We start from the raw sequence: 10,630 nt of genomic DNA on the forward strand, positions 1-10,630 counted from the left end.
GCTCAGCGGCCATGGCTCACGGGCCCAGCCGCTCCGCGGCATGTGGGATCTTCCCGGACCGGGGCACGAACCCGTGTCCCCTGCATCAGCAGGCGGACTCTCAACCACTGCGCCACCAGGGAAGCCCAAGTACTTGTTTATTTGGTGTCATATAAACTAACACTGCTTAAGGATACAGGGAGGGATGCCAGCAGCAGCTCACCTGAATAGAGTTGGACTGGTACTTGTGGTATTCAGTGTTGGATTTCAAATCGTCAATGTCGATTGTGGGCAGTCCTGATATGAGCAGCTCTAACTCCTGCTCAGTGAAGATGGAAATGAGGCGCTTTGGAATGATCTCATAGAAACCTTCTAAGAAAGCTGCCAGCTGTTTGCGGATGGCTCCTGGGGAGAGAACCAACAAGCCACGTGGCATCTGAACTCATACAACTGTTAGAGGTCAGAGATCCCCAATCTGGCAGGATGCTGACTGATCTGCCTACCTCACCTACCACTGTTTCTAGGCCCCCATATGAGGGTGGATGAAGGGAGATATTTTTTGGTCAGGTTTTTGGACTCCTTTTATGCAAGGCATTTGTGGCTGGCATAGGGGAAGAGAAGAAACAATGTCTGTGAAATGAGTGCGGCCTGACCTTGCCCCATACTGAGCAACTAGGGGGTCTAACGGACATTTCCCCTACCTGTCATTCTCATCTGGCACACCAGGTGTACATACTCCTTCTTATTCTCCTCTGTTACCAAGATGTTGGCCCCATTGGGTTTGAGGTCACGAACTTCACACACTCCAAACTCTTGGACCTAGAATACCCAAAACCAAAAATATGAATCAGGCTTGGTCTAGGATGGAACTTACATAGATACCTGGAAACACACCCTAAACTCTTTGCTGTATCCTGGGCAAGGAGATGAAGCAAGGTCATAAAAAACAGTGACTTTTCTCATGAGCTCATAAATCCCTAATAGGGAAACGCCAAGGGTTTGGTCCTAAAACATACAAAAACTATAAATAGTAAAAGAGAAAAAGAGCATGGATAACATACATAACGTAACACAACAATCTTTATGGAAAGCAATTTGGGGGAAGAGTAACCTTGAAATTTTTTTGTTTTTCATTTATGCCAATTTGTATAATTTTTCTAGAGTGAACTGCCTCTGGGAATGAAGAATAATGTACTAGAGCATTTTTTCAAAATATAGAGGAAACTAGGAAACAGCCTGGATTGTTTTACAAATTCTGGTTTTTCTGTTTGTGCCATCTCATGCAAATACCCACTGCTCTCTGCCAGATGGGGAACGGGGAATGGGACTTAAGACATCAAGATGCTTCCTTAGAAGCATTAAAGGTTATCCAATGCCAGTTCAAGGACAACCCCATAATGGGTTTCCTAGACTAGCTGGGATGTGCCATGGTCAGGATCTCCTAACCTACCTCAGTGCTGAAGGTGAGGTCGTAGCCTAGTGTGGAGACATCATTTTCCAGCAGATAAACCAGGCCCTGGTAGAAGTGGTAATCTTCACTCTCCATATCTGTATATCTAGATAAACAAAATTAGGGCCATGGGTTGGGGTGGAGAAGAGGCAGCCTAGTGATGGGACACAAGAAAAGGGACCAGATTTCCAGGACTGAAGACAGTCCCAGGTTTGTGCCACATCCTCACCTGACAGACTTGCCCAAGATGTGTTTGTAGAAGGACCGAGTAAAGTAGCACTCCAGGAGGCGGTTGTCATATACAGCTTTGGCCACGATGCGTCCGACAAACTTGAAGTAGCTAAGGTGGTTGGGGTTGCAGTGGGAAGATGGATTGATGGTGTATGTGACCCGATCACCAGGTGAGGTACGGAACAAGGCATACATAGGATTAAACATCTCCCGAGAGATGATCATATACCACTCCCGCAGGAGCCCTCCAGCATCCTGCCCTTCTTCTCCTTCAAACACTATATACCTGTATAAGAGAGCAGAAACAGGGATGTGCAGAAAGCCCAGGACAAATCCATTCTTTTGCACAGCATGACCTGAGTGAGCGATTGTGAAGGAGTAGCTGGGGAGTGCAGGGTCAGAGGACAGTGGTAAATGCAGAGTGCCAGGAGAGCCCAGAGGAGTGGTGGGGATCTGGGATAAAAAAGGACATCATTGATGGAAGAGATGTCCCGAAGTATCAGTAAAGCCTCACCCATATTCCAGAAAACAATAATAGGAAAGGTATAAAGGCCTAATAAGAAAGCAGGGCAGAATCATCAAGTGGCATCAAAGAAAGCTGAGCTCAGAGTCCGACGTCTATAAGGATTTGGTGGTGGAGGAGTAGGGTTCAGTCTGTCTTGGAAGCCTCTCTGACTTCCTGTGTGACTACATGGATAGTGAGCCCATGCCACAAGGGAAGGGAGGAATCAAGTTCCTGAGTTCAGGAGGATCAAACTACATCAATAGGTCTATCATCTCAATGGCTCCCATGACACGTGGTACTGCAAACTGCCAATCTCCTCTAGGTGGCGCCAGAATCACCAGTGAGGGATTACCAATTTGGTGGGGAGCCACTCTTGCAAGTATGGTCTCCCTCAACCCAGGGTACCATTTGCTCAGCAGGGTTCCTGTTCCTAGTGTAACAATGGAGGAAGCTCTCTTTGCGAAGCCATCAGGTGTACCTCTGTAAATGCGAAAGACTCTCCGGTCTGTATAGGAATTGTTGGATAGCTCAGCCCAAGGGCCAGATGGCCAGCAGAAGACCAGTCTCATGAGACTGGGTGGAGAAGACGGGTGACAGTTCAGTGAGATTATCTAAGCTGAATTCTTCTTAGGAATTCCTACTGGGGAGGGCAGCATCTCCCTAAGTTCCCCTGCACATTTGGGCCCCAAGTAAGCCTTCACTACCATGTAGGGAGGGTCCCAACCCTCCCATCCTGTTTATTCTCTGCTCTGGGCTCTTACAATCGATTCTTCATTTCTTCAGGGGATTTCCGGTGCAGCTCACGATAGGAGTCTTCAAACACATGGTCACGGCGGACGTGCACAGCCATGTCTTCTTTCCGGAGCCCCTCGTCCAAACGCTCCAGCTCTTGGCGGAAATATCTTGGGAGGTAGGAAAGGAAGGAAAATAAGATTAGGGGCGGCAGGGTAAACTTTTGTTTGCCTGATTAGGATGAAGATCCACAGTGATGTTCCCCCAATCCTCCAGACACTTTGATCCCTCCAGTGTTTGGGAGAGGCAGGTCATTCACTACCAACTCTAAATTTTTCCCATCTCTATCGAATAGGGGCCCACATACATTATGGCATGGAATTTCTGCAATAAGCAGGTAAGCATGTGTAGGTGCACAGGAAGGAAGAGAAGAGTAAAAAATGACAGGAGTGTTGTGGAGGCTCGCCCCCCCCACGAGCCCTGCTGTGGCTACCTGCACCTCCTGTATTACCCCAAAGGAAGGACTGGGACTTTAGAAATCATGTGATTAAACGAAGGCTTGCATTTCTCTGATGAAGAATGGAGACTGGGTTGGAGAAGGCCAAGGAGTATTTAGGTACAATGACTGTCCGTGGCACAGATGAGTCTCTCCCCCACCCCCACCCCCCAGCACCATTCTAAGGGCTGCCACCAAGGGAAACTTCTTTCCCTGAAAACATCATCCCAGGAGAAATTTTGGCTCCTTTCTGGGAGAGGAGATACCATTTAGAGTTCCCATCCCCCCAACACTAGGGCACATACTTGCGCTTGACATCAAAGTCGAGGACACGAATGTAGTCTACCAGGACAGCAAAAGGCCCGTCAGCGAGGTGGGTGGTGGACTGCCGTAGGATCTGGTTTAACACAGTGCGATGAGTCTCTGGGGGGAGAAAGGACAGCAGGAATCAGCACATCATGGGTCTCAGAGGAATGAATGAAAGCCAACCAGCCAGCAACTCTCTCTTCCTTGTTTCAGGGGAAAAAAACATAGTGTGGCACACAAGGACTTCCAGACCCAGTCCCTACCTCACTAGCCTCACTTTCCAACACACACACACACACACACTCTCTCTCTCTCTCTCTCTCTCTCACTCTGCAAATCAGCTAGGAACAAAATGTATGAATTGACCTTGTAAAAAAAATGAAGCCTTCTATATTTGGGGGCCTAAGAGTTCCCTGTACCTGCAAAGCGAAGAAACTTCTGTGTGTCAGGGGGCAGGCTTGATGAGATGTGCATAGACGAGGGCTCCCGGGAGAAGAATGGGTCAAGGGAGGAAGGAGTGGCTGGGGTTAAGGGGGCAGGGGAGAGTGGAGGAGGCTCATCCTTGATGTGTGCCAGCTGGCTCTCACGGGTGTCTCGGACAGGAGGCTTGCTCTCCCGCTCTGTGGCATGGACCAGAAAGAAGGCCTCGACGGCAGGCTGTAGTACTGGGGGTAGGAAAGATAGGATAGTGACAATTTACTTTATAAACTTCAACATATAAACCTCTTCCTCCCTCATAATCAAATTTCAAAAGTACTACATGAAAAAGTAATGAAAACTTGCAGGATAAATATTAATGGTGCCACAGAGGAAGTCAGAGCTTCCAGAGAAAAATGGGATAGGCAACCAGTTATAAAGATTCCCCCGGTCTAAAAAGTAAAAGATACCAGCTACCAAAAGAGAAGGCTAATCTTTTTTCTGACAATGAAGTCAGAGAAAAAAAATCCTCTCCTTTGAACTCCTATTATGGAGATCTGACGGAGAGAAGTAATCTGGAAGGAAGAAAATTAAGCTGGCAGAAAGGGCCCCAGAGCAGATCAGCGGACCTGGGCCCTCCCTCAGGCCACAACTCACCTAGCACCGCATGCTGGTCATGGGATTCCTCCAGTTCCTTTAGGCACTCTCCCAGCATGTCCCACAGCTCATCTAAGCTCAGTTGCTCGCTGAGCAGGGGTAACTCGGGTGGCCTCTCCTCCTTCTCCTTCTCCCCCTGTGGAGTTCCATCTGAGCCTAGAGGGCACAGAGAGGAGAGATTGGGAAGCCCCTGAGGCTTTTCCTTCATTCAGACCAAATGCACAGGCCATTAGACAGATCAAGTAGATTGGTCCACTGGCCACTGAGTAATTGAGTGACATCTGAAAGCAAGCTCTAGTCCTATACTGGATGGCATTTAAACTTAAACTGAATAAAATTAATACAAGAAAAAGTTTGTCTAGTTGCACTAGACACTTTTCAAGTGCTCAATAGCTACATGTAGCTAATGGCTACTGCAAGAAAATTCTACCAGACAGCACTGGTCTTCTCATTGCCTTACTAGCTCCCAGAAAACCTATGGATTATTAAATGATTTAATATATTTTAAAAACTGGATGTCCTATGACAACACTATCCCACAGGAATGTGTTAAAAGGGTGCCAAAAAGCATTCTATATGAAATTAACCTTGAGAAATGTTAATAATAGCATCCACTGCGTGCCAGGTACTGCTCTAAGTGCTATATATACACGTGTTAACTCAATCCTAACTATGAACATCCCTATTTTAAATGAGGAAACTGAAACAAAGAGAAGTTTGCCTCAGGTCCCAGAGATAGTAAATGGGGAGACAAGACTCAAACGTATGCTGTCTCCACACAATATCATCATAGTTTCTTTACTACAGAAACTGCAATGTGTGCTATGAGTCTCCAATGAGGACCAGGTGGTGATGGTTAGTGATCTTAGTTGATTGGTATGGGCCTATCAACATACAGAAACCAGGGTTCACTTGAACAAACTGGAAAACACTGAGCTTATGTATGTTGGAAGCAGGGGATCCAGCAGCCATTCCATGAAGACTGGTTCTCCCTTTTGTTGGGCTGGAAATGGGAAGCAGTACTGACCAATGGACTGAGTATCTTGAGCACTGGGAGATGGCTGGTCCACATCCATGGGTGATTCCTCCCTTCGGACAGATGCCTCTGACTGGCTTGACTCCGACTGGATAAAAGGGAGACAAAGTCACATAAAGGGTGCAACTTTGCTTTCCTCAGGGACAGGCTAGAGGCTGTCCTACAATCTCTCACATATCATAAGCTTGGAAAGAAGCCTCCCATGTCTTCCCATATGGAAAGAAATTTCCTTAGGTAGCTCTCCAGGACAAAAGAATGGCCTTCCCACCTCCTTTGCTGTCCTCCACCCTGAGCTAGCAAGCTTTTGCAAAGAGCTCCCTGGATGCCTGCATTTGCCTCCAACTCTATTCCAGGCCTGTGTCCAGTCAGGCACCATCCTCCTGGACTTCAAGACTTCTAGGGACAGTTTACACATGTATATATACCTACATATAAAACTCAGATGGGCAGAAGGTAGGTTTACTCTTTGTTCCTTTTTGCTCACAAAAGGGGAAATAACAGGAATGAATTAGTGCAATCTTCGATGGGTGGGATTGGCTTTTAAAAAAAGCCAACATCTGTCCTATCAGGTGTGGGAAAGAGACTGGGCAGAAAAAATACTCCAGAATAATAGTTCTCTAGTCTCCCTTTCTACCCTGCTGGAGCTACAGCCCTTAAATTCTAGGCTGTTCCCAGCATGCTCAATGAAATCACACTGTATAATAGTAATTACAGACAAAAAAAAAATAAGCCTCGAGATATCCTTATTTCCCGGATCTTGGGAAGGCGATTTGCACGTTGTTACAAGGACAGGAAAACAATGAGTGCCACAGCGTATATACATGATGCCAGGCTTTTCCTACAGCCACTCTGTGCTGAGATCCCAACAATGAATTGGCTACCTAGGAACCTGAAAAGGCTTCCTCCTTTTGTGCCCACGTGCCTGGGTGCCAAAGGAGTATGAAGAATAGAGGCAGAGACCAGGGTGGAGGGATCAGCCATAGCCAGAAGAGGCTGTGTGGGATGTGTACCAAGCTTGGGGGACTTTCAAGGGCAGGATTCCTGACGTGTCTCTGAGGTACTTGCATTGTTCCATGAGACTGAAAAATCTTTTATCACGAATCCCCTCAGAACCCAGACACTTAGCATTACGCAGTTTGCAAAAGCGCCACTGTTGACTGGATAGCTGGGAGTGGGGTATGATGGCCAAGCTTTAAATCAAACCAAACCAAACCAATAAACAAACAGTAAAGAAAGCACCAAGAGAAAGTAACCCTGTTGTCCAGAAGCATTCATATAGCAAACTTAATGCAAAAGCATACAAGGTAAGGGCAATGAAACCCCACTGATGATGTGGTGGGGGAGGGAGGAGAGACAAATGAATGAGGGGCCACAGGCATCATGCTAACCGTTGCTGCTTGTTGCTGTCTCCGCGCCCTTTGACCCTCACGTACCATTTGTATAATGGCATCAGCCTCAGCCTCCAGCTGCCGAACAGCTGCCTGGATGCTGCTAGCTGAGCCTAAACCGGAAGAACCTGGGAGAAAGAAAAAAGAAGGTAAGATGTAAACTGTATAAGGAGAGAATGCTCAATATTCTCTCTCCCATCTCCTGGGCCACCACAGGGCACCTTGCTGAAGTCTTTGAGCTTTAAGCTCAGGCAGCCTCAGAATGCTCATCGTCAGGCACTAAGAGCTGCCATTACAGATAAGGGCAGGCGACATGGGGCTGGGCAGACGGATGGTGGCAGGTGAGAGAGTTCTGCGGGACAGGGGGAAAGACGTTGGATTTGGCAGGCCATAGCTGAGGCAACATGGCTATAATATTTTAGCCAAGAGTGTTCAAGGAAGCAGAGAGGAGACAAACTCAGTGAGTTAAATCTTGTTCACCAAAAGATCTGTCCCCAATTTCCTTGCCAGATTTCCACTCCCCTTTAATTCCCACTTGCCCTAGTGAAATTTCCTATGTAGACGGCTTGAGTGAGATACAGAATGCAGCCACCAACATTTTAAGATAGGATCATCGTTTTCCTTAGAAAAGATCAAACAGGAAGGAGACATGACATTAAGTCCTGCCCTCCAGGGTCTCTTGTTTTTCCACCACCAACCTTGCCCCTCAACTGGACACCCCAGTTCCATACCTAGCCTGCCTGTCTGCTTGGCTTTCTTGTTAGCTCGGCGTGTGTCGTCCCGGAGCTGGATGATGACCTGCAGTACCCTCAAGAAGAACTTCTGGGTAGATGTCTTGGATGTCAACATGGACATAGAAGGCAACTGGAGCTCCCGGCCACCCAGAGGTCGCTTCTGAGATGCTACGATTACCACATTCTCAGCCATGTCAAACCTGGAGAGGGTAGAGGTGGCTTGCATATACTGAGAGCATCAAAGCATCAACACCCAGAGCAGGCAGGGCTTTCTTGTGCCAAGCAGGGGGTAAGGAATCTCAGAAGAAAATCACACAAGTAGGAAAAATAGGGCCGAGTGTGTACAGGACAGAAACAAACTCTGTCCAGGGAAGAGGGAAAAAATAACCAGGAAGCCAGGAAGAGCCACTTTTCAGAATGTCCCTGATCCCAACCCCACAGCCAAATGGGCAGCTGCCACCTACCTGCTCTGCATTTTGCCTTTCAGCTTAGTGGTCTGTGGCTGCTCCTCAGGCAGGCCATCAGGGGAGAGGGTCTCACACTGGGCTCGCCGCTGCTGTTCCAGATTGTATTCCCGTAGTTCAGCCAGAAGGGTTCCTGGGCAGGCAGAGAAGCCAGCAAGCGTTCAGAGACTTCCGTAATGAAGCAGTGAAAAGCCAAACCTTTCCAAGAAAACTTCCTAGGTGCTTTGCTCAGCTGCACTGAACCTGGAGTGAGCAGAAATTTTCCTCTGTTCATTTTACTATGTGTGCTCACAGATCAAGTAACTGCTCAGGGGCCACTGGTTTATCTGGCCTTGAGAATTTGCTGAATCTACAAGAAATACAGCTCAGTGCAGAGGGGAAGAAGTATCTCTTTTGAAGCCCGTATACCTCTCAAACTTCTTAGGTTTTTGTGGTAATCTCAGGCAAACTGCTTAACCTCTTTCCCAATTTGCTTACCCATCTTAATAATGGGGCTCATACTGCCTAACCTCACAAGGCTGCTTTGAGAGAATTAGGAGATAACTGTCTAGCAGAGTGCCTAGGATACTGCCTAACTTATGGATGTTGAATAAATGGTGGCAGCCAAGAAAGATCAGAGGCCTCCTTTGGAAGAACTCTGTAATTCTCATGCAACAAAGAACATCCTAGGTCACACAGTTTAATTGACTCTCATATCACCTCGGCTCCAGGGATGTTTGTGAGAAGGAGATAACTACACAGGTGGTTGAGATCTAGGGAGATCAATGATTGGGATGGGGGGTGGGAGAGAGCAAAGAGAGTCTATGCTGAAAGCAAATCTGGCCCCACTCCTTGATTCAGTCACCCCATCACCTGTGTTTTAGTTTTCTTCTTGGTAAAACAGGAAAACTGAAACTAGATAATTTGCAAGTATTCTTAGAATTTTTGTACCCTCAAATCTGCACAAAGGCAGAGGGTATTATTCTTTCAATTCTCGAGCATAGGTGCATCTCTGAGGTGGCGAACTGCCTCAGCAGGCTCATCATAGGGCTCTTATGAGTGCCCAGAATGGAAAAGCAATGTCGGTCCTATGGATGCTCATTTTCTTTCACTAAGCACCAATTATCAGCTGTGTGCCAGGGATTGGGAATGTAGAGAGAAGACCAGCCCTGCTCTAAGAGAACTGGGCAGAGGAAAACAGATGACAACCTAGTATTATCAGTGTTGTGAAAAAGAGCTCATGGGGCTGTGCTACAGATGCATAGAGGAGCTTGATTCAGCCTGGGGGTTCAGGGAAGGCTTCCATAAAGAGGTGACACCTAAGTGGAAGGTTTCAGAAAAACAGGGTGCTTTACTCCTATTATTACCTATCTGTTTACAAAGGGTATAACCCAGATGGCGGGCTCCATTCAGTAGCAGCTTCAAAACAGTGTCCCGGGTCCCAGGGTCCCCCCGAGAGAGCTGCAGTAACACATTGGCTGCATCCTCTAGGCCTTCTTCAGAACAAGAATGGGATGTCAACACCTGGGGAAAAGAAAGGAGATGGGGTGAGCCCCAACTTGAGAACTAAAACATTATCTACCCCAGTCAACTCTTTCTCCCCCAACCTTGGGAGGTCAGAAGAGCTCGGACTCACCTCCACAGAGAGCTGGAGCTGATTTTCAGTGAGGCCAGAGGATACCATCTTAAAGTCTGTGCTGCTGCCGATATCACCCACCTTCGCTGGAGATTTGCTGGCCTTAGTAGTAGTAGAAGCTTTGAGAAAACAGACAGAACACTGTAAGCCTCTGAAACTCACATACCAGAGACTTAAGTGGCAGAGCCAATCGCTGCACTGCCCAGGGCTTCAAAATGGAAAAGTAGTGAAAATGAAGATCCACCCCACATAGCCAAATCCAAATGACTTGGGATACCAAGGACTCTTATGACTGTACCTTCTAAAGTGACAAAGAATCCCAGATATTTCTCGCAACTGTTCCCCTACCGTCAGAGGGCCCTCTGAAAGCACTCCCCTCCTTCAAAATCTGTTTCTTCAAATGATTCTTATTAGTGTGCTGCAGGGCTCATTCCCTTCACTTCCTGGGGTGGCCTGGCTACTTGATTCTACCCTGATTCCCACTGTATCCTGCCTGCTCTTGAACTGCTTCCTCTGAGAACTGGCTCCCTCAACCAGGCTAGAAAGACTGGGGATTCTTTAAAGACAGGGACTTTCTCCCCCTCCATTTTTTTTTTTTTTTTTTTTTTGGCAGTACGTGG

At 47.3% G+C, this 10,630-nt stretch overlaps 1 protein-coding gene across 1 annotated transcript in view; it reads right to left on the bottom strand.

Annotated features, from left to right (window-relative positions):
- HUWE1 (HECT, UBA and WWE domain containing E3 ubiquitin protein ligase 1) overlaps positions 1-10,630 on the bottom strand; it is a 145,004-nt gene that overhangs the window by 1,609 nt on the left and 132,765 nt on the right. Inside the window, exons 70-83 of the mRNA XM_007119919.4 lie at positions 10,011-10,129; positions 9,742-9,898; positions 8,396-8,528; positions 7,929-8,131; positions 7,198-7,325; positions 5,801-5,897; positions 4,774-4,929; positions 4,119-4,364; positions 3,699-3,816; positions 2,927-3,067; positions 1,659-1,946; positions 1,430-1,535; positions 681-798; positions 203-384 (exon numbers count right to left, since the gene is read on the bottom strand). Coding sequence (XP_007119981.1) covers positions 203-384; positions 681-798; positions 1,430-1,535; positions 1,659-1,946; positions 2,927-3,067; positions 3,699-3,816; positions 4,119-4,364; positions 4,774-4,929; positions 5,801-5,897; positions 7,198-7,325; positions 7,929-8,131; positions 8,396-8,528; positions 9,742-9,898; positions 10,011-10,129 — 2,192 coding nt within the window. The remainder of the gene's footprint in view (positions 1-202; positions 385-680; positions 799-1,429; positions 1,536-1,658; positions 1,947-2,926; positions 3,068-3,698; positions 3,817-4,118; positions 4,365-4,773; positions 4,930-5,800; positions 5,898-7,197; positions 7,326-7,928; positions 8,132-8,395; positions 8,529-9,741; positions 9,899-10,010; positions 10,130-10,630) is intronic.

Source organism: Physeter macrocephalus, chromosome 21 (assembly GCF_002837175.3).
Source record: "Physeter macrocephalus isolate SW-GA chromosome 21, ASM283717v5, whole genome shotgun sequence".
Lineage (NCBI taxonomy): Eukaryota > Metazoa > Chordata > Mammalia > Artiodactyla > Physeteridae > Physeter > Physeter macrocephalus.